General features: G+C 40.0%; 1 protein-coding gene across 11 annotated transcripts in view; it reads right to left on the minus strand.

Moving 5' to 3' along the window:
* The window catches only part of LOC120920819 (ryanodine receptor 3), a 692572-nt gene that overhangs the window by 492144 nt on the left and 175146 nt on the right, over positions 1 to 25282 (minus strand). For 7 of the 11 annotated variants that reach the window (XM_040333152.1, XM_040333150.1, XM_040333148.1 and 4 more), the window contains exons 3-4: positions 14162 to 14269; positions 5097 to 5117 (exon numbers count right to left, since the gene is read on the minus strand). In XM_040333152.1, the coding sequence (XP_040189086.1) occupies positions 5097 to 5117; positions 14162 to 14269 (129 nt within the window). The remainder of the gene's footprint in view (positions 1 to 5096; positions 5118 to 14161; positions 14270 to 25282) is intronic. The other 4 variants (XM_040333156.1, XM_040333154.1, XM_040333158.1 and 1 more) reach the window with 1 other exon arrangement.

A 25282-nucleotide genomic window follows, 5' to 3' on the forward strand; every position in this document is an offset into this window, starting at 1 on the left:
CGAAGATGCAGGGGCGCGCGCAAGCTGCTTATCTTGCTGGAAATCATATGGTGCCCAGTCAGGATAATGAAACCACTGACCAGCCATCATTCTGCTATAGGCCGGGCAGAATGTGGTTAGTGATACTAAAAATCATTTTTTTTTTAGCTAGAAAATAACAAACATGTTATACTTACCTGCCTGTGCAGTTGATTTGCCCAGAGCAGCCCCCATCCTCCACATCTGGGGTCCCTCTTTGGCTCTTCTGGCCCCTCCCTCCTGTCGAGTGCCTCCACAGCAAGCAGCTTGCTAAAAATGGGAAACCCCAGCCACAGCTCCTTCTGTCCATTCAGACACAGAGCCGTGGCCTGGCCCACTCCCTTTCTCTCCTCATTGGCTGACTGGCTTTGATTGACAGCAGCAGGAGTCAATGGTGCCAAGCTGCTGTCTCAGCCAATGAGGAGGGGAGTCCCAGGCAGCTGAGACACTCCTACAATATCACTGGATCTAGATGGGGTTCAGGTAAGTATTAGGTAAGTATTAGAGGGGCTGAGGGGGGCTGCTGCATACAGAAGACTTTTTATTTTAATTTAGAACATTTTGCATTTACAATCACTTTAAAGGGGTTGTAAAGGTTCATTTTTAATTTTCTAAATAGGTTCCTTTAAGCTAGTGCATTGTTGGTTCACTTACCTTTTCCTTCGATTTCCCTTCTAAATGTTATTTTTCTTTGTTTTCTTTGTCTGAATTTCTCACTTCCTGTTTCTCCTCAGTAAGGCCCTGTACACACGGTCAGACAAAACCGATGAGAATGGTCCGACGGACCGTTTTTATCGGTTCACCGCTGAAGTGGCCTGACGGCCTGATGTGTGTACACACCATCAGTTCAAAATCCGATGGGGTCAGAACGCGGTGACGTAAAACACACGACGTGCTGAAAAAAACGAAGTTCAATGCTTCCAAGCATGCGTCGACTTGATTCTGAGCATGCGCAGGTTTTGAACCAATGCTTTTCTGTACTAACCATCGGTTTGGTCCGATGGGGCAGCGGTCCATCGATTCGGTTTTGAAGCATGTTTTAAAATTTTGGACCGAAGGAAAACAGACCGATAGTCTATACACACGGTCGGTTTGGTCCGATGAAATTTTAACTTCGGTTCATTCTCATCGGACCAAACCGACCATGTGTACAGAGCCTAAGGTGTTCAGTAAGCTGTTCTAAATGACTTTCCACCGCTCGGATGATGGTGGAAAGCTTACTGAGGAGAAACAGGAAGTGAGAAATTCAAACAAAGAAAAAAAACATTTAGAAGGGAAATCGAAAGAAAAGGTAAGTGAACCAACAATGCACTAGCTTAAAGGAACCAATTTAGAAAATAAAAGATGAACATTGACAACCCCTTTAAGCTTTCTTGGCTGCCGCTTGACAACTCAAAGTTTCAGCTCCCGCCATCAATGTTCCATGAGATTAAGGTTTGGAGACTGGCTAGGCCACTCCATGACCCTTTTTCTTGAGCCACTCCTTTGTTGCCTTGGCAGCATGTTTTGTGTTATTGTCATGCTGGAAGATCCATCAATGACCTATTTTCAGTGTTCTGGATGAGGGAAGAAGGTTGTCATCCAAGATTTTACAATACATGGCCCCATCCATTGGCCCCTCAATGCGGCAAAGTTGGCCTGTACATTTAGCAGAGAAACAACATGGCAACTTTTTCACAATCTTCTCTGAATCATTTAGAGGTTCATGGGCAAAAACTTCAGACAGGCCCGAACATGTGCTTTCTTGAAGAGGGCGACCTTGTGGGCGCTGCAGGATTTCAATCCATGGCCACGTATTGTGTTACCAATGGTTTGTTTGGAGACTGTGGTCCCAACTGCCCGAAGATCATTCATAAGCTTCTCTCGTGTAGTTCTGGGCTGATCCCTCACTTTTTTCATGGTCTACCTTACCCCATGATGCAAAATCTTGCATGGAGCTCCAGACCGAGGGTGATTGATGTTTTTTTTTTTTTTTCTTCCAGTTGTCTCAATCTCATCAAGCTTCTTGCTGATGGTCTTGTATTCCAGCCTTGTGCAGGTCTACACTCTTGTCTCTGATGTTCTTTGACAGCTCTTTGGTCTCGCCTATTATGGTGAGGTTTAAATGAAAGAAAGGGATTCTGTGGACAGGTTGTTTTATACACATAACGAGCACCTTCTTAAATTGACAGGACTGTGTACCACATGAGAACATACTATAGCCAGTCTGTCGGAGCCAGAATTATTGTTGATTGGTAGGAGATTAAATACTTATTTTACTCACTGAACTACAACTCAATTTATAACGTGTTTTTTTTGTCACTATCATTTAAAATACCCCTATGATAACAATTATAGACCCTTTATTTTTTTGTCAGTGTCCAAACGTACAAAATCTGCAGGGTATCAAATAATGAATTGTCATCACTGTACATACTGCCCTGTGGATTAATGTATATAGGACGCACCAAACGCACTCTTAAAAAGAGAATTGGTGAGCATATACAAAATATATTGAAAGGATATCGGCATCATAGTGTTTCAAACCATTATGGGCGTCTCCATGCTAGGGATCCCTCCTCGCTTCAATTTTGGGGTGTGGAGAGGGTGCTTCCCTCCTGGATGGGGTTAAAATAGGGTAAGGATACAAAATGGATTTATACTTACATACTCTGTCTCTCGAACTTTACAATAATTGTTTTATTAGTGATTGCTAAGCTAGGATATAATGTATCAGATGGGTATAAGTTTAATTGTATATCATTTTACAATTTTATATTTTATATATCAATTTTTTTACAATAGTAGTTTGTTATTTTATACATATTTGAAACATGTATAATGTCTATATTAAACATGTTTGGTAAGATTGAGGCAATTCCTACTCCTCCAAAACACCCTTGGACCATGGCATTTGCTTGGAATCGAGATTAAAAAGGTATAAAGTGTTAAAAAAAAAAAATTGGGACTTAACCTTACAGTGCCTTGAAGAAATGTTGTCCGGTTACAACCAAAAACTTAATTGTGTTTTATTGGGATTTTATGTGATAGACCAACACATAGTGGCACATATTTGTGATTTTTAATTTTTGTTTACAAATAAATATCTGAAACATGTGGCGTGCATTTGTATTCAGCCCCCTTGAGTCAATACTGTGTAGAACTACCTTTTGCTGCAATTACAGCAGTCTTTTTTGGTATGTCCCTTCCATTCTTCTTTGCAAAATATCTCAAGCTTTATCAGATTGGATAGAGAGTGTCTGTGAACAGTCATTTTCAAGTCTTGCCACAGATTCTCAATTGCATTTAGGTCTGGACTTTGACTGGGATATTTTAACACATGAATATGCTTTGATATAAACCATTCCATTGTAGCTCTGTCTGTATGTTTAGGGTTGTTGTCCTGGGTGAACCTCCTCCCCAGTCTCAAGTCTTTTGCAGACTCTAACAGGTTTTCTTCTAAGATTGCCCTATATTTGGCTCCATCCATCTTCTCATCAACTCCAACCAGCTTCCCTGACCCTGCTGAAGAAAAGCATCCCCACAACATGATGCTGCCACCACCACGTTTCACAGTGGTGTGTTCAGGGTGATGTGCAGTGTTAGTTTTATGTCACACATATCGTTTTGCTTTTAGTCCAAAAAGTTAAATTTTGGTCTCATCTGACCAGAGCACCTTCTTCCACATGTTTGCTGTGTTGCCCACATGGCTTCTTGCAAACTGCAAACAGGACTTCTTCTGGCTTTTTTCTGCCTGAAAACTTGAGATTGTCTATGGCAACCAAAAAGTGTTCCGTTACGTCAAAAGTGGTTTGGGACCAGCTAGATCAGGGATCCTCAAACTACGGCCCTCCAGCTGTTGTAGAACTACACATCCCATGAGGCATTGTAACACACTGACATTCACAGACATGACTAGGCATGATGGGAATTGTAGTTCCTGAACATCTGGAGGGCCGTAGTTTGAAGACCCATGCAGAATTGAGCAATAGTGAATCATGAGGAAATTTATTTTATTATTATTATATTATTATTTTGTATAATTATTTATAGTTATTTATTATATTATAATTCATGATTTTGTGTTTCAAACTTTATCTTACCTGGGATGTCTACTAGACTCTTGTTTGGACAGATTTAAGTGAGTTAATACTAAGAATTACAGGCCTACAATAAAAAACGCCAAATTTCTATGAAAAACAATGTACCACTTTGAGACACAAAAATATGACATAATCATACCGCCAGGGTGGCTACAGAAAAATAAAGAATGAAACTGAAACTGTCCAACTAGTCCATTTGGCATTTATGTCACGTACACACGATCGTTTTTCGGCATGAAAAAAAAACAACGTTTTTAAAAACGTCATTTAAAATGATCGTGGGCTTCACATCGTTTTTCGGCTTCTGAAAAACGACAAAAACAAATTCGAACATGCTGCATTTTTTCACGTCGTTTTTTAAAATGTAATTTTTCGTGTTGTTAAAAATGATCATGTGTGGGCAAAAATGATGTGAGCGCTTGTTCTGGTAAAACTACCATTCATAATGGAGTAAGCACATTCATCACGCTGTAACAGACAAAAAAGCGCGAATCGTCTTTTACTAACAAGGAATCAGCTAAAAGCAGCCCAAAGGCGAATAGAACTTCCCCTTTAGAGTGCCGTTGTACGTGTTGTACGTCACCGCGCTTTGTTCATAATTTTTCAAAAACGATGGTGTGTGGCCAACATCGTTTTTAATGATGAAGTTGGAAAAACATTGTGTTTTGGACATGCTGAAAAACAAAATTTTTTTTTTTCATGCCGAAAAACGATAGCGTGTACGCGACATTAGTCATGCAATGGTGTCCCCAATGTCGATTAAAACTCTTGGTATTTGGTTAATATTGAATTTAAATATAATAGTACAATAAAGGCATGTAATTTTTCCATACAATATTTTCACAGGACTATTTTCCTCTTTTGCTTTGACATTACATGGTGATTTAAAAATAGACAATGACAGATGTTGGGCTAGGTACTCTCAATTGAAAATGTCACAATCTCCATGCAGAAAAAAAAATCTTGGATAAAGGCAAGAGACGGAGAACAACATACCCATCTTGAGAGGTCACTAGTCTATCAAAGTAAAAAGAAAATCATAAAGCAAATGTTAATTTGATAATTCTGCAGAGAATTTTAAGATCACAGAGTGATGAAATCACTATTCTTTAAAATAAAATCATTGTTCTTTGCAACATCTTAAACTCATATGCAGCAACAAAATGCATGTAACTAATAATAAACAACAGAAGATTAATTTACAAAAGGAACAAAATGAATCCCATTTGATACAACTATCCATTTCCTGTGATCCTATCTTTTCATTTCTAGGAGTGCCAGCATAAATGTGGTAGTGTATTCCGGTGCACATAAGCCTCAGTCCTGTAATGTGAGGAGTGTGTGGCTTGGATCTGTGAAGTTGCTTGCTCTTTCTAATATAATCATATCAGTATAGCCTGATTTTTGTAAAAAAAAAATAATAAATAAATAACCAGACTGTCATTGAACATGTAACTTATCATTAATGAATTGAAAATAGCAAAGCCTCAAAGTTATTAAATAGGCACTACTAAGATGAAAAATATTTTTTTTCAAAGGCAGAACATTTTTTTGGCAACGTTCAAATTTTTCGATTTTTCCACCACTTTCTTTTCTACTTATAATATACAGTAGTCAGCAGTAAAAAAAAAAAGCACACCATTTTTTTTTTAAATATGGTGTCAATTTAATATGTGCTCATTCTCTGGGGTGATCCTACGACTGGACAACTAAACTACAAAAACGCTTGTGGGAAAGACTGCAAAGAGACAGTCACATAAGCAATCACATTGCTTATTATAAATAAGTAAAATACTCTATTCAAGAAATATCAACAATTTAAGAACTTTAACATATAGAAAAACATAGTTGACAACGTTGTCACATGTGGGACGTCCCCAAACACACCACACACACTTATTTTTTTGAATAAGCTCTGTGATCATTTATAGTGACAGTCTTTTTGCGGTCTTTCCGGTGAGCGTTTTTTGTAAAAATAGAGAATTCTGACATACAGTAGGCTCTACTAACTAAAAACATTTGCCTAAATATGCACTTCATAAAGTCATATACAAAGATTTTTCTATGTGAATTACCATGTGCATTTCTCAATAAGTATATCGGCTTTTATGGAACTGTCTTTTGACATTTGCTAGGGCCTGGCATTTTTTTCTGCTTTCTTTGGAATGTGTTTCAATAGATTGCTCAGTGGATAAAGATTTGTAGTGTATAACAAAACTCTTGTAAAATTAGCTTATAACACCTACTATCAATAATACAACGATTTCGATAAACATGTACCATCTTCTAGCTTATACAGTACATAAGCAAAAGAAGAGAACACATTTGTTGATAAGGAAATAAGCACCCCACACACAAAAAATGGGTTGTTGTTACATATATTAGAATAGGCATAATAGAAAACACACACACACAAAAAAAACGCTGTGCATAAATGGGTATCATATGTTAATAAAATCCTGCATTCTTTAATTTGGCTAATTCAAGTTAATGTGCATTGACCACAATTTTTGTTCATTGCATTGTTGTAGTAAATAGGCCTAACTGTGTTTATCTCTGCAGGTAATATCAAAGCATGAAAGCATTTAAATGCAACAGAAACTTGCTAATATATATATATATATATATATATATATATATATATTATACATATTTACCATACCTCGGGGCAGATCCACATACATCTAAGATACGCTACGCCGCAGTAACTGACTTTTAGTTGGTTTGAATCCTCAACGAATCCGCGCCATAAGTTATGGCGGCGTAGCGTATCTCTCGCGGCAAAAGGGTGCGGAATTCAAATTCGGCAGGTAGGGGGCGTGTTTCATTTAATTGAAGCGCGTTCCCGCACCGAACGAACTACGCATGCGCCGTCCATAAAAACTCCCAGGGTGTATTGCTCCAAATGACGTCGCAAGGACGTCATTGGTTTCGTGAACGTAAACGGTGTCCAGCCCCATTCACGGATGACTTACCCAAACGACGTCAAATTTTCAAAATTATACGCGGGAACGACGGCCATACTTAACATTGAGTACGCCACCATATAGCAGCTTTAACTATACGCCGGAAAAAGCCGAACGGAAACGTAAAAAAATGCAACGGCCGTTCGTACGTTCGTGGATCGTCGGAAATAGCTAATTTGCATACTCGACGCAGATTACGACGGGAACGCCACCTAGCAGACGCCGAAAAATTGCATCTTAGACCTGACGGCGTACGAAGACGTACGCCTGTCGGATCTAGCTGAGATGCCGTCGTATCTTGTTTTGAGGATTCAAAACAAAGATACGACGCAGGAATTTTGAAATTACGCCGGCGTATCAGTAGATACGCCGGCGTAATTTCTTTGTGGATCTACCCCCTCCTCTTTAATGGGAAATAATAGTTCTTAAGGTGATCACTTTTTTTCTTGCAATACTTTTTGCTATCTATATAAATCTGTGAATAATGGTGGAAGGAAAGCTTGTGGCTAAATGTATATGGTACTTCACTGTCACTTTAAAATCTATAACATATTTTACTGTGAAAATGCTCTTCCCAATAGATTTTTAAGCAGAGACTTATGCCCCATACACACTGGCAGGATTTCTGATGGGGAAAGTTCATGTCGGAAATCCCGAGGGGAAAGCCGAGAACCTGCTAGATCAGTCTTCCCCCCTATACACGGCCGGTTTTCTTGACCAGAAAACTGCGATGGATCTTTGGCCGGGAATCCCGGCCATGTGTTTGCTCCATCGCAGTTTTTCCCATAGGAAAACTGCCAAGAACCGCCGGGAAAAAGTCCGCCGGTTTTCCCGGCAGGAAAAAAAATGGTTCTCTTTTTTTGTCCGGCGGTTTTTGGGCAGTTTTCCCTGTGGGAAAACTGCAAGGAGCATACACGCGGCCGGGATTCCCAGCCAAAAGCTTTCCTCACAGTTTTCCTGATCGTGTGTATGAGGCATAACTTTCTAACATGGCTCCTGGGGCCCTTTTTTTAAAAAAAAAGCCTACTGCTGCTTCTCCATTTGTACCATAAATCTCCACAGGCAGATAAATTAAGACATATTGCAGGAAGTTTCATGACACTGATATTGCATCCTCAACACATTCTATCAACTCAAGTGTAAATCTTGGGGAAAGTTCCAGAAAATTCCCTTTTTATTTTTTCTTGGCTGAAAGAAAATGATAATATAAAACTGCTCACAGTACCAGTTTGGACAGCTGGCACAGAAAACTTTATACAAAAGACATCTACACTTCAATTAGGCATATCAACGTAATGTAAAATATGCATGAGCTCCAGACTTCTGTAACTTTGTTAAAAAAACATACAAACCATACAACATTTTAAGCTTTACCTAAGAATGTTGCTCTTACTATTTTTTTTTTTTATTTATTTATCAAGCAACAAAAAACTGAAAGGAATCCTATACTGAGCGTTATATACAGATTGCCATTGCTTGGCCTGTTTCTTCCATTGATCCTTTGTGAGGTACTAACCCACAACATTTATGCAGCTTCTAAGCAAGGCTGATGCCAGAATTCCTGATAAACATGCATGTTTCAATTAAGGGATCCTGAAATAAGGCCAATAGAGTATGCTACACAAACAACAGACTGTGTGTTTTCCTGAAAGGGCATCAAAGTCCCGCATGCTGCACCTTTGTTGTGATTTCAGAAGACACACAGTCTAATAAAAGTCAATGGGAGCACACCTAAAACCACATGTAAAATGCCGATAGAAGCACTGCACAAAATTCCATCAGTGTGAACCTGGCTTTACGGTCGAAAGTCTGAAAGTAAAAAGAGGAACTACATGTCTAGATGTAATTACAATCCATCTTTTATATGTAATACCACTGTATTTTTGTTTTACATAATGTTTTTCTAGTATGCCAATGTTGAATAAGTAAGCGTTTTTTTTCTATTGGCCTTGACAGATACATTTCCACAATTCTATCATTAGAGCAAACACTAGCTGACAACATTTGGTTCATAATTGATAAAACCTACCAAAATATGTCACTACTTCCTTTTTTTCAACAGCTGCTAAACAAACTTTAGCTAAGGGGTAAATATCAATTGTGCCCTCTATGGCCTAACTCAGGTGCAAAATGTCTTGGTACTTGACAAAGCAAAAGCTCTCAGCATTGGTAAATTATTCCATGCACAAATTCTGTAAGTTCTGAATGCCCTGGATAAAACATCATATACCTGTTGACTAACAATTTAGGACATTGTGGCACACTTTTTCAACAAATGCCTCAGGCGCTCCTGTCTCCCCTACCCTTCCACTTCTCTCCCACCCTTTTTCTTTTCCCCCCTGTCCTCTTATTTATCATCTTCTATATAATACTTGAGGTGGCCATAGATGACTCATCTTCGTTTGATCAGCCGGCAGGCTGATCAAAAAAGAAAAAAAAAAGGATTCCTCAAACCACACAGGTGTATTCTGACAAAATGACTCCTCTGCTGTCAGATTACACTGATCAGTGGCTGAAGCCGTTGATTGACAAAAGGTTTTGGAACATTCCCTTTCAACAGAAGATGATCATCAGATTGGCTTCTGTCCAACGGGGACAACCATACATGGATCAATATTCACCCAGTGCCTGCTGAATAGTCCAAATGTCATAGAAATTGGTCCACCTCAGAAAGCCATAAACAGTGTGTTGCCAACATCCCAAGATTAACGGAAGAAAATAAGAGTAACCACATGGGTACTTATGGGACTTTAAGGGCAACAGAAATAGAGAAAGGGCCAGATCCACGTAGGGTGGCGTAATTTTAGGCAGGCGTATCGTAGTTACGTTACGCCGCAGCTACTTTGAGAGGCAAGTGCTGTATTCACAAAGCAATTGCCTCTAAAGTTACGTCGGCATAGCGTAAATCTCCCGGCGTAAGGGCGCGGAATTCAAATGATGAACAGGGGGGCGTGTTTTATGTAAAATAAGCTTGACCCCATGTAAATTACGCTTTTTTCGGATGGCGCATGCGCGCCCAAGCTTAGTATCACGTCGAATTTTCTAATTAAATTACACCCGCTCAATGCCTAGACGACGTGAACGTAATTTACGCAAAGCCCTATTCGCAAACGTTTTATGCAAACGACGTACACGACGGAAAATTCTACGCTGGCCCGACGTCCATACTTAACACTGCGTACGCCTAATAGAGCAGGGGTAACGTTACGCAGAAAAAAGCCTTACGTAAACTACTTAAAAAAAATGCGCCGGCCGCATGTACGTTTGTGGATTGGCGTATCTAGCTAATTTGCATACTCGGCGCGGAAATCAATGGAAGTGCCACCTAGGGGCCAGCGTAAATATGCACCTTAGATCTGACGGCGTACTAAGACGTACGTCAGTCGGATCTAGCCCAGCTTCAGGTGTATCTTGTTTTGTGGATACAAAACAAAGATACGCCAGAGCATCCTAGAAGTTCTGCGGCGTATCAATAGATACACCGACGTAACTTCTTCGTGGATCTGGGCCAAAATGTTTATATATTAAAAATTACTTAATTTGTACATCATAAAAAATATTATATAAGACCAGTATAAAAAATCAACAGTCTGTTGATTAGATAAGGAAAATACACAAACAGTTACACACTCCTCTAGATACCCAGCAAGGTTTTTTGGAAAATTTCAATCCTTTCTTCAGGGTTTTTTTTTTAAAGGATTGAAATCTTCCTGAAACGCATCAGTTATCTAGAGAAAAATGTCACTGTTTGTGTATTTCCTTATGCAACCAACAAGCACACTGTTGATTTTTTATACTGATGTTATATTATATTTTTTATCATGTACAAATAAAGCAATTTTTTATATATAAAAATTTTCTCTATTTCTGTTGCCCTTAAAGTCCCATAAGCACCTATGGGGTTATTTTCTTCCAACAGGTCAAATGTCGATTAAATTGTGGCCAGCATTACTCTTTCTTTCATTCTAATAGTTCCACATAGGTACAGATGTCCTGTTCTTAAGATGTCATTGAGGCCCAACATTTGTAAATTGTACCATAATACGATCGGGATAATTTAACATTTTTTTTGGTGGAATTCCTACTTGATAAGTAGGAGTAGGAGTCTAACAACTGTATTACTCCTTAAACTTTCGTATCTTCTTGATATTTTTTGTTACAAATGCTTATTTGATGGCCTTGCTGTAATATTTGTTATGCATGGAAAATAGAATAGGAATTACATATGCTTTTATTTTTCCTATATAAAGCTTATATATAGTCCTTATATGAATTTGTAAGATTTCCTGATATTGAAAAAAACTATCAAAACATGTTGTCAAGTTCACCTTTATAGAACCGAAGACATGACCGCTGTTGGTATTCATAAGTTCTGTATGTGTTTAAAGAACAGTCAGAAAGATCACTGCACACTTATGATTTCTCTCTGGTGCTGTGGGTGCTCACAAGGCATACTTATACAACTTTCTGCCCACTCTTATGAATGACATTCTCACTCTACTTTTGGTAATTAAACACAATGCTTAGTCTGAGCTGACAAGCACCTGTTTTGCTGATGCAAAGAAAGAAGGGAAGAGGCATAAGTTATAACAGACAACTGCAAGTCAAGAGGTTTAGAAAGGAAGGCACAGAAGGTACAATGCCTATCAAAGCTCCCAACTGTCCCTGAATTTGAGGGAATGCCCCCGATTTGGAACAAAGTGCCTCTGTCCCTCTTTCGTCCTCATTTGTCCCTCATTTTGGTCTGATCTATAGTTGTATATAAAAAGCTCTATTTACCTTTCAAAAAGTGTTTCCCAGTGCTAAACCATGCATCCAGTTTCTAAGGCCCCGTACACACCATAGAATCCATCCGCAGATAAATCCCATCAAATGGGTTTCAGCGGATAGATCCTATGGTGTGTACAAGCCAGCAGATCTGTTTCCGCGGATATATCTCCCCTGGGATGGATTCCAGCAGATCGAATATTTGCTGACATGCAGAACATATCCATCTGCTGGAGTCCATCCCAACGGATGGATCCGCTGGTCTGTACAGACTCACCGGATCCATCCGTCCGAAGGGATCCCCCGCATGCGTCGTAATGATTCGACGCATGAGTGGAATTCCTTATATGACAGCGTCGCGCACGTCGCCGCGTCATCATCGCGGCGACGGCGCGACACGTCATCGCCAGAGGATTTCGGTGCGGATTTCAATGCGATGGTGTGTACACTCCATCGCATAGAAATCCGCGGAAATCCTCGAGAGGATTTATCCGTGGAAACGGTCCGCTGGACCGTATTCGCGGATAAATTCTCTCGTGTGTATGGGGCCTCAGGGGCATATCCACAAAGAAATTACGCTGGCGTATCTAGTGATACGCCGCCTAATTTCAAAATTCCCGCGTCGTATCTTTGTTTTGAATCCTCAAAACAAGATACGACGGCTTCTGGGTTAGATCCGACAGGTGTACGTCTTCGTACACCTTCGGATCTAAGATGCAATACTTTGGCGTCCGCTGGGTGGCGTTTTCCGTGTCGGGTATGCAAATTAGCGATTTACGACGATCCACGAACGTACGCGCGGCCATCGCATTTTCGAACGTCGTCTGTAGTCGGCTTTTTCCGGCGTATAGTTAAAGCTGGTATTTTGCTGCGTATACATAGAATTGCCATGTTAAGTATGGGCGTCGTTCCCGCGTCGAAATTTGAATTTTTTTTTTGCGTAAGTCGTCTGTGAATAGGGATGGACGTAACTCACGTCTAAGTTCAAAAAATGACGTTGTTGCGACGTCATTTCGCGCAAAGCACGGCGGGAAATTTCTGGACGACGCATGCGCATTTCATTCGGCGCGGGGACGCACTTCATTTAAATGAAACCCGCCCCCAACCCGCCCAATTTGAAATCCGCCGCCAGAAATACACTACGCTGCCGTAACTTACGGCGCAAAATCGCTGAGGATTCGAAAATGCGTCAGGTAAGGTACGGCGGCGTAGTGTATCTCTGATACACTGCGCCGTTCTACATGTATGTGGATCTGGCCCTAAATGTCTACATTGGTAAATTTTAAAAGCCAGTATAAAGGGATAGTAGTGGTTAATAAAAAGCACTTGTGGGTTTAACTAATATTTTAGAGAGCCGGTCACAATCTCCTAACATGCAAATTGGATTCGGGCAAACAAAATTCGCAATAGTATGAGCCCAACCCAGTCTTAAAGTGAAACTTTCAATTCCCCAAACTTATAAACATTTTGGTACCTTCTTAATTTGCCCCACCACAAACCTTCATTCCCCAAAATCTGCAGCCTCAGCAGATCAAACAGCTCTTTTACTACTAATATACACAATTTAACTTTAACTATGTCTTCATCTCCATCTCTGGTCACTTCCACTGGCAATCACATATGTGTCCTGCTGACTATTATATAAAGGATGGAGGAATCTTTGGTGTGCAAGCTTTTCTTTCTCTGTGCTGTGCAAGTGACAAGATGGCAGTGTCCAATGGGAGAAAAATGAGACTTGAAGAACAAACAGATTTTGTTTGCTAATCATGAACCAATTTTTTTTTTTTTGTATCTGCATGTTTCAAATATGGCAGTATTTCATATATACATTGGGAAAGGAAATGGTTGCTTTAAGGACAATTATAATATCACTACTTTCTGCTTAATAGGAGATTACACTCTAGTTATATATATGTAAACATAGACACACACTGCTCATGAAAACATGCATACAGTACATCATACATAGTTTTAAATGTGACATAAAAACTATACCAAAAATAAAATGTTTCAATACATTTAGGAACAATGTAATATTTAACGTACAAAAGCAGACAAGCTGACATGCAAAGCTAATATAAACATCCCATGAAATCATTTACTTTATTGCCAATTGATATTTTAATTAGGTAATTAACTAATACTGAAGAAATAAAACATTTACTGTGACAACACAATGTTCATCTTGTACTTTGTAAGGTAGGTAATATTAAAACCCATAACTTCCCTAAATATATCCAAGTGTTTTTGTTTTCTCCATTCATTACCAAGCATTAGGAAAACAAGTTTTATTAAACTTCACTATAACAAAAGTGAAAATGTACTTACCCCTTCATTGCTATTTGCTATTGTGTTTGCCAACATTTCCTGAAGGGCTCTGACAGAGAGGGACTGCTCCAGCACAAAATTACATATGCACAGGTCAGGAGGGACATACTGTAAAAGAAGAAGCATAACATTTACCATACAATATAGTGAAGACAATAACTATATGGCCCCATGTATACAGGATGTCAAAAACACCACTTTTAAGGGCAGGAAAAAAACAGTGAGGCCTAAATAAGCAAAAATACAGTATATTCAGTTGCTAATTACAGACTCAGAGAATGCACCACTGAAGAAGATCAGGAAATAAATAGATATCAAGGACATGCTTCCACTTGGTTAAAAAATATAGATTATTGATTTGTTGTAGTTTAGAAAAACTCACAGAGCCTAAAATACATTCAAATGTATTTTAGTCTTGTGTGGACACTCTCACTCCATCACAAACATTGAAAATTTGAAAGACCACATTTATATATTCCATTTACATTGTAGTTTAAATATCTTTATTCATAAAGAACACGGAAATTGCAGTGTATAATATACAGTATCTTGAGACTCCATGTACATTAGCTTGACATTTTGCTGAGAAGCTTATTTTTTCCCCCAGAAAATCATAAACATGTTATACTGAGTGACATTGCACAGAGTGGTCCGAACCTCCCTTTCTGCAGTTTCACCTCTGGCAATCTTGACTCCCCCTCTTCTCTAAGTGCCCCTTAACATGCTGCTTGCTATGGGGGCACTTGTGCGGGCACGATCCTGAGTCTGGCTGTGTGCATCCATAGACACATACAGCACAGTTTAGCCCAGATCCCTCCTCACAGGATTTGCCTGACAGCAGTGGGAGCCAATGACTCTTGCTGCTGCTGGGTCTTCTGTGAAAAGACAGAGAAGGGAGAAGAGATGCTGCAGACGGGCACAGCGCTGGCTTGAGTGGGCTAGGGGAGAGCAGCTTTTGAAAGTTTTTCTTTACCTTATTGCAGAGAATGGTTTAACCACATGCCCACTGGGCACTTAAACCCCCTTCCTAACCAAACCAATTTTAAGCATTCAGTGCTCTCGCATTTTGAATGACAATGCATTTTTCTTCATTTCGATTATAGAATTTTGCAAATTAATAATTTTTCGGCATAAATTTTGCCCACATAAGTGCATATTATTTGGTCTTTGTGAAAGTTATAGGGTCCACAAGCTGTGGTGCCAATCACTGAAAATTGATCATACCTGGCAACCTATATAATTTCTTGAGGCCATGAAATGTCAGGAAAGTACAAATACCCCCCAAATTACACATTTTTGGAAAGTAGACATTCCAATGTATTTAGTAAGAGGCAGGGCGAGTTTTTTAAGTTGTTTTATTTTTTCACAAAATTGTCATAATAACAAGTAATTTCTCACACACAGCATATGCATCTGCATACTTGCAACTACACCCCAAAGTGCATTCTGCTACTCCTCCTGAGTATGGGGATACCACATGTGTGAGACTTTTTCACAGCTTGGCCACATACAGAGGCCCAACATGCAAGGAGCGCCATTATCAAATTTACCCCATTTTGTAAAGCAAACACACCAACGTATTTTATGAGGCAGAATGAATCTCTTGAACATGTCATGTTTTTGGAAAATGAAAAAAAATAAGGACGCACTATTTTTACACAAAATTGTCAATTTAAAAAGATATTTCTAACACATAGCATGTACATAGCAAAAATGACCACCCAAAATATATTCTGCTACTCCTCCTGAGTATGGCAATACTACGTGTGAGACTTTTACAGAGCCTGACCAGATACAGAGGCCCAACAAGCAGGGAGCACCAGCAGGTGATCAAGGGATATGCGTTTTAAAACCTAATTTGACTACCTATTACACTTTTGTGAGGCACTGTAGTGACACTGATGGGCACTTATGTGGAATGGATGAGCACTGATGTGGCATTGATGAGTACGGATGTGGCACGGATGAGTACTGATGTAACTTTGATGTGGAACGGATGATCACTGATGCGGCACAGATGACCACGGACGTGGCATGGATGATCACAGATGTGGCACAGATGATCACTAATATGGCATGGATAAGCACTGATATGGCATATATGTGGCACTGATGAGTACTGATGTGGCATGAATGTGGTGTGGATGATCACAGATGTGGCACGGATGATCATGGATGTGGCACAGATTATAACTGATGTGGCACGGATGAGTACTGATGTGGCAGTGATGTGGCACGGATGATCACTGATGTGACACGGATGAGTACTGATGTGGCATGGATGTGGCACTAATGAGTACTGATGTGGCACAGATGTGGCACAGATGTGGCATGGATGATCAATGATGTGGCATGGATGAGTACTAATGTGGCATGGATGTGGCATGGCTGTGGCACGGGTGAGTACTGATGTGGCATGGATGTGGCAGAGATGATCACTGATGTGGCACAGAGCCATGGATGAGGATGGATGAGCTATGGATGGTGATGGATGAGCTATGGATGGGGGTGGATGAGCCATGGATGGAACACGGATGGATGGATGGATGAGTCATAATGGGGATGGATAAGCATGGATGAGCCATGAATGTGGATGAATGAGCATGGATGAGACATGGATGGAGCATGGATGGAACATGGATGAGCCATGGATGGATGGATGGATGAGACATGTAGCGCCACAGCGCTGCTTCACCGACTCCCTCCTCTCCTTGCATGCTGATCCTCGCACTTTCTGACTTGCAACACTGCTTATTTAGAACTATTTATACATATGCTATGCGTTTGCTCCTGATGAGTGACAACTGGCCACGAAACGCATCAAGCTTATCAGTTTCATCATGTTCCCAACACCTAGCTTGACCTCAACTGTGATTTATTTGCATCCTATAACCCATTTGTATCCATTACTTAATAAGCATTGGCTTTTTATACTAGTTACTTCCATGGGATACAATGCGATTTCAGATGCGTGCATGTACATACATAAATTCTTCTTTTTTGTATGCCATCGCCTTGTGTATATAGACACAAATACTCATGTTCATTGCTTTGTTTATATGCCAATTAAACTATTTTACAATTTCTCCTACCATGCTTCTTGTGCCTCACTCAAAGTCCCAAAAATCCCTTTCTTATTTCTGATTTAGGGATGGAGGTGCATGTTATCATGCGCCTCAATTAAAGTCCCACAACCTCCTTGTTTTCCTTGCACACTGTACGGATCAGTGTGAGGAGAGGGGAGGAGGAGTGCTCAATGAAATGTTCAAAGCTTGGAATATGTTTTTAAACAATTAGTGTGGGGCTTAGGCCCCTTTCACACTAGGCGGATCCATTGCAACAGAGTCGGCCAACTCCCGCCAGCTCAGTGGGAGATCTCTCCGCTGATCTCCGCTGAGCCGGCGGATTGACAGGTCCCGCTCTGCTCACTGAGCGGGAAGGGACTTGTCCAGCACCGCTGTCTCCTATGGAGAGATCTGATGAAAACGGACAGCATGTCCATTTTCATCAGATCTCACCCGATCCAATCCGATCCAATCCGCCATGAAAAATATTTTTGACATACTGAGAGAACATGCTACAATTGAGGAGGCTTGTATGGAGTTTAACTTGGGTCTGACAATCCCCACCAAAAATAAGTTAGTGCTCAGATAGTCATACATTTTGAACTTGGAAAGATTAGCCTGGAATTCTCTTGGTCAAAAACATTATCAAATAAACATCCTAAATGTAATAAACTCTTGAAGACTCCTTATCCTTATAAGCTTACAAGGCTGTACTATAAAAAGTTGGTGGATATTTTTGTACCTCAACTTTACACCTCACCTTTACATACTGTTCAGTCACCCAAGACACTCCACTGCAACCTGAGAACAGCACAGCATAAATCAATGTGCTATATAAGAGGGATGAGAGCCTAGGACAGTAGGCTAACTAATATCCCTCATCAATAATCATTTTAAACCTGTCAAAATTATATTTTCTACCTTCTTACATACAGTACATTTTAGATTAGCTTTGTGTTTGGTTGAAAAGTTTAATCTGAGACATGTATGGCCTTATATCTGTCATCCAGTCACACTGGGATAAGAAAGGAGATAAACGAGGCATATTATTGTCTATTGCACAACACATGGCCTTTGATTTTACTTTTTTATTTTTTTATATATTTCTCACTCCTCAGCTCTGGACCTGCTTAAACTTTATCCTCCATTCACAAGAAAAAAACAGTTCTATGCTAACATGCCAACATCCTACTTTCCAAACACTGTACAAAAGTACAGTATGTGCAGCAAAGGATTTTTTTTGGACACATTCACAAGAAAAATGGTAATATTAAACACAGGTGCATCTCATAAAATTTGAATATCATTAAAAAGTAAATTTATTTCAGCAATTCAACTCAAAAAGTGAAACTCATATATTCTATATAGATGCATTACACACAGAGTGATATTATTCAAGCATTTCTTTCTTTTAATTTTGATGATTATGGCTTACAGCTAGTGAAACCCCACAAACTCAGTATATCAGAAAATTTGAATATTACATAAGACCAATAATAAAATGAATTTTAATACAGAAATGTTGGTTTACTGAAAAGTATGTCCATGTACAGTATAGTATGCACTCAATACTTAGTCCGGGGTCCTTTTGCATGAATTACTGCATCATTGCGGCGTGGCATGGAGGCGATCAGCCTGTGGTACTACTGAGGTGTTATAGAAGCCCAGGTTGCTTTGATAGACGCCTTCATCTCATCTGCATTGTTGGGTCTGGGTCTTTTTCTTGACAATACCCCACAGATTCTCTATGGGGTTTAGGTCAGGTGAGTTTGCTGGCCAATCAAGCATACCATGATCATTGAACAAGGTATTGGTACTTTTTGGCAGTGTGGGAAGGTCCCAAGTCCTGCTGGAAAATGAAATCAGCATCTCCATAAAGCTGGTCAGCAGAGGGAAGCTTGAAGTTTCCCCCAGAACTTCCTGGTAGAGGGCTGCTCTGACTTTGGACTTCATAATTCACAGTAGACCATCACCAACAGATGACACGGCTCCCAAAATCATCACTGACCGTGGAAACTTCACATTGGACCTTATGCAACTTGGATTCTGAGCCTCTCCACTCTTCCTCCAGACTCTGGGACCTTGATTTCCAAATGAAATGCAAAATTTTCCACAGTCTGTGATGATTTGGGAAGCCATGTCATCTGCTGGTGTTGGTCCACTGTGTCTTATCAAGTCCAAAGCCCTCTACCTGGAAATTTTAGAGCACTTCATGTTTCCCTCTGCTGACCAGCTTTATGGAGATGCTGATTTCATTTTCCAGCAGGACTTGGCACCCGCCCACACTGCCAAATACACTACAAATACCTGGTTTAATGATCAAGGTATGCTTGATTGACCAGAACATTTGCCTGTCCTAGACAGAATCTGTGGGGTATTGTCAAGAGGAAGACAAGAGACAGCAGACCCAACAATGCAGATGAGCTGAATGCCAATATAATACCCATAACATCTCAGCTGTGCCACAGGCTGATCGCCTCCATGCCATGCCGCATTGATGCGGTAATTCATGCAAAAGGAGCCCTGACCAAGTATTGAGTGCATACTATACTGTACATGGACATACTTTTCAGTAAGCCAGCAGTTTTGTTTTAATAATCTTTTTATTTATTTTTTGGTCTTATGTAATCTAGTCTAGTTTTCTGAGATACTGAATTTTGGGTTTTCACTAGCTATAAGCCATAATCATCAAAATTAAAAGAAAACATGCTTGAAAAATACCATATATATATAAAATATATGGGTTTCACTTTTTGAATTGAATTACTGAAATAAATTACCTTGTTGATGATATTCTAATTTTATGAGCATGCACCTGTACATACAGTTAGAAATGTCATTTATTTTACAAGGTTAAAAAAAAATACAGACTTACGACCATGTCTACACATTACAGACAGAACTGACATATCCATTATACAATGTGGTTGTTAAAGAATGGAAGAGTTCACATAAGATAATCAACTCATTTCAAATACATTTGTCTTCTTCAGGAGTACATGTGTACAAAATCATCACAATTAATCGTAAAATTGTAATCTATGTGAACCACCCACGCCATAATTGCCACCACATTAATTCAAATTGTAAGCCCTAATAGTGGATACCATGCATTAAAGGGGTTTTAAAGGTTCATTTTTAATTTTCTAAATAGGTTCCTTTAAGCTAGTGCATTGTTGGTTCACTTACCTTTTCCTTTGGTTTCCCTTCTAAATGTTTTTTGTCTTTGTTTTCTTTGTCTGAAATTATCACTTCCTGTTCCTCCTCAGTAAGGTGTTCAGTAAGCTGTTCTAAATGACTTTCCACTGCTCGGATGATGGTGGAAAGCTTACTGAGGAGAAACAGGAAGTGAGAAATTCAAACAAAGATAAAAAACATTTAGAAGGGAAATGGAAGGAAAAGGTAAGTGAACCAACAATGCACTAGCTTAAAGGAACCAATTTAGAAAATAAAAGCCAAACCTTTACAAGCCCTTTAAGAAGTAGAGAGGGCATGCATCAGCGTGCATGTGTATTCAAACAAGTATCTGTAGAGTCCAAAAGGTATTCAATCAGAAGGAACACACACAGTATCATGTACACCCAACAAAAGCTCACAAACATTATTTTATGGTTAGTACGCACAACCATTCCCAGTCTTTTACCACCTTGTATACAAACTGGTGCACTGGTTGCGTGTCAGCTAGGAGTTTCCCCCAGACCTCTGAGATTCCCCAAGCTATCCTGTTAGCAAAAATTCTAAATCCGTCACCTTTCCCACTGCCATCACAGACACACTTATATACACACACAAATCCCTGTAGCAGGCAATGAGATCTCTCAAGGGCAGAGCGACACAATGCAATCTCACACAGATTTGCAGTGACTTATGATCCCATTTACAGTACTTGCACAGATGATACAATACACCAAAACACACAACAGTCTTGTCAGATTTGTGTGTTCTTTAGGGCAAACAAAAACCATCTTATTAATTTTATATTTTAATGTCCCCAAGCACACAGTGCATAGACAGTTACAAAAGACAAAAGTTAAACATACACAAGCAATCAGTAAAAAAAAGGGAATAAGACTAATTCCGCATACACACGATCAGAATTTCTGATGGAAAAGGTCAGATAGACTTTTTCCATCGGATATTTCTATCATGTGTAACCCCATCAGAGTTTCTTCATCAGAAATTCAGATGTGATCGTATAAACAAGTATGAAGCCACTGTGTAAGTACACTAAGCTGGAATTTTGTACCTCCTCTTTTCTCTTACACTTGAAATGCTGCTATATTCTGTTTGACCTTTTACGAAAATAAAAAACTGTTATTTGAAAAAAAAAAAAAAAAAATTCAGATGAATTCCATCTGAGTTTAGATATAGAACATGTTCTATTATTCTCCGATGGAATTCCCTAGGAATTCCGATGTGATTTGGCTGGGCAAAAGCCAGATCGTGTGTATGCGGCATTAGGCTAGATTTACTCTGTTGCAAGTATGGGACTGCGTGTAAATTGCATGCTTTCCCACACCTGCAGGCACCAATAGCCAAAACACGGTGCTCTTTTGCAGATGTGCGGGGGTGCTACTAATCCTAATGGCATATTACATGGCATATTTTTGTGTGTGTTAACCCCCCTGGCGGTATTCCCGAGTCTGACTCGGGGTGAGATTTTTTGGCTACGATCGGTAACCCCGAGTCAGACTCGGGCTCGCCTCGCTGAATCCACAGGCTTGGTTTACTTACCTTGTCCCTGGATCCAGCGATGCCACCGCGCTGTGTGAGCGAGCGGGACCTCGCTCGATTCACACAGTGCCTCTGTGTGCCGCCGATCTCCGTTCCCTGCGACGTTACGACGCACGGGAGCGGAGAACGGCGCCAAATTCAAAAAGGTAAACAAACACCTTACATACAGTATACTGTAATCTTATAGATTACAGTACTGTATGTAAAAAAATACACACCCCCCTTGTCCCTAGTGGTCTGCCCAGTGTCCTACATGTACTTTTATATAATAAAAACTGTTCTTTCTGCCTGCAAACTGTAGATTGTCCATAGCAATCAAAAGTGTCCCTTTATGTCAAAAAAGAGCAGCTAGAAAACAGCGATAATAAATTATAATCACTTGCAGAATTGAGCGATAGCGATTTGTGGGGTAATTCGTCATAAAAAAATAAAAGTAATGACAGCGACAATTCTGCAACTGAGCAAATTTCAGTGATTTTGAGTTGATTACATTATGGAATCATTTTTATTATAATTATATTATTATTTGTTATAATTATTTATAATTATTTATTATATTATAATTTATAATTTTGTTTTTGAAAAATGTTTATACCCGGGATGCCTACTAGACTCTTGTTTGGTCAGATTTAAGTGAGTTATTCCTAAGAATTGCAGGCCTACAGTATAAAACGCCAAATTCCTTGCAAATAATGATACCGCTTTCAGCACCTTTTTTCTGAAATAATCATACCGCCAGGGAGGTTAAAGCACCACGTGGGTCGATGCGGCTGTGTTTTAAACACAGAGTCAGGGAATTTTTCCTTGCGGGACACCCAGGTACACCAGCCCATTCAAATTAATCTGAGCTGCCAGATGCAAGCCTAGACCTGCAGAAATTCTACTTCTCCTGCTTCAGTGGTTGGTTGAACATACAAACCATGTGTCCCCCCCATCCACATAGACTTGACCCCTCAGATACTATATGAACCAAGATTTGATGGCATATCTCTATTTTTCTACCATAGAGATTAAAGCGAGTTTCCACTCACTCTGACTGTTCAATAGGATAGAAATTGCAGACTGCTGCATATTACCCAATTAGCACAGGTTGGATTCTCATAACAACAATTTTAAAAAGCTCATAGCTGTGTCAAGTTAGGAATTTGGGATACAAAAGTAAGAGTAATGGTTTCAGCTATTGTTCTGCTAAGTATAGTCACAAAATACTGATATTTTATACACCACAAATGCAGAACAAGCATAAAAAACCTGAGTATTAATAATGCCACCATACGTTACCATATAACTAGCATGTTTTATGTGAAACAACTTTTCTTTGTGCCTCCAGGCTTTTACAGAAGTTTGTATGACTGTGCAATGCTTGGGATGGGAGTTTTGGGTTATTACATTCTTGTTCTGAATTTTAAAGATTGAGATATAAATTTGTCCTAGATGCTAAGTTGGAGCTTTACGCTGGTCTGTGCTAATTTCGGTTGCAGGCACACTGACTGGTGTCCAATAAGGGTCACACAGGATCTGAATGAATTCCACAGTCATGCCTAGTACACACGAACGGTTTTCCCAACTGGAAAACTGCCAGGAGAACTTTGGTCAGAAAAACCGGCCGTGTGTATGCTCCCTCGCAGTGTTTCCCATAGGAAAACTGCGGGAAAAAAAATGCTGCAATTCGCGGCGAGAAAAAAGAGATTTCCTGTCGGGAAATCTGCTAAGGAGCATACACACGGACGATTTTCCCTGCCAAAGGAAAACACAGCAGTTTTCCCAATGGGAAAAAGGATCGTGTGTACTAGGCATGAGGATATAGAGAATAAAAATGTGTCCTCTCTTTGACAATGTACCGCCAAAATGCTATGTGTAGTCTGAACTGACTTTTGAATTGATTCTATTGTTTAAATGTTCTGTATATTCTGAGGTAACCTCTTCCCTGGCTGAATCACGACTGTGATGTCAAAAGTGTTTGCAAAAATATGATCGAGATTCTAGACCTACCTGGCTGTAGCATAACATATGTGTATATTTTCATACAAGGTAATGTATTACATAAAATGCAAGCAAAAATGTATTCTGTGTCCAACTTGTTTAAAAAAATAAACATAAGGGAAAAATAAAGTGGTTCTAAAGGCTGTTTTTTTCCCCCTAGAATGCATGAAGGTAAAAAACCTTCTGTGTGCAGCAGCCCCCCTAATACTTACCTGAGCCCTATCTCAATCCTGCGATGTGCATGAGAGCCTCAGCTCTCTGGGAAATCTCGCTCTTCATTGGCAAAGGCAGCGGCGGGAGCCATTGGGCCAGTGAGCCAATCAGGAGAGGGAGGGGATGGGCCAAGCCGTGTCTCTGTCTGTGAATGGACATGCAGAGCCATGGCTCGGGTGTAAGCCTGCTTGGGCACTTGGCAGGAGGGAGGGGCCAGGATCGCCGGCGGGGGACCCGAGAAGAGGAGGATTGGGGCTGGTCTGGGCAAAACCCCTGCACAGAGCAGGTAAGTATAACATGTTTCTTATATGGAAAGAAAGAAGTCTATAAAGTGGTTGTAAACCCTAGATTAAGGCTTACCTGTAGGTGCTTGAAGTATCTCCAAGACCTGCACGGTCTAAGAGATATTTGCAAATCGCCATACAGCGATTTGTTCTGTGCATGCATCAGAGTTTGGGTCATGCCGTGAGTGGATGCTTCCGCGCGCATGCAGAAGGAAGAGGGGTAAAGAATGACCGCTCGCTACTTGCGAGGAAGACAGGGACATCATGGGCTTCTCCTGCAGGTAAGTGTCACATAATGGGCTACTATGCGATGCATAGTAGCCCATTATGCTTTACCTTTGCAAGGAAACACAGAGGAAGTAACACCCATCAGGGTTTACTTCCTCTTTACTATCACTTTAAAAACAACTACAAGCAAAAAGACAAGTTTTGTAACTATGCTTTAGAGTCTTTTTAGGGGGTCGTTCACACATATAGTTGTCTGTAGAGTGACACGTATGAATCACTATCCAGGGGGAATTTAACAGACAGTGAGGAGGCATTATGTTGCCTCCTTGCCACCTGTTTTCTTTTTACCAAGGCTGCAAAGCACAGTATAGTGGCAGCAGATTGTGTAAAGTACTGAGTGGCTGCATGCCCAGGTTCAGGTGAGCAGTTAGTGGGCAGTAAAACCATGGCTCAAACGCCTGGTTTTACTGCCACCTACCTAAGAATATGAAAAAAGTGTAGCGCTTATTTTTGTGCATAAGTCAGTTGACAACACATGTCAAATATTTCAAACATACATATACATGAAATCTTAATTTCATTGACACCAAGTGACTGAGTGTGAACCGTGAAAA

Source organism: Rana temporaria, chromosome 13, assembly GCF_905171775.1.
Source record: "Rana temporaria chromosome 13, aRanTem1.1, whole genome shotgun sequence".
NCBI classification, from domain to species: domain Eukaryota; kingdom Metazoa; phylum Chordata; class Amphibia; order Anura; family Ranidae; genus Rana; species Rana temporaria.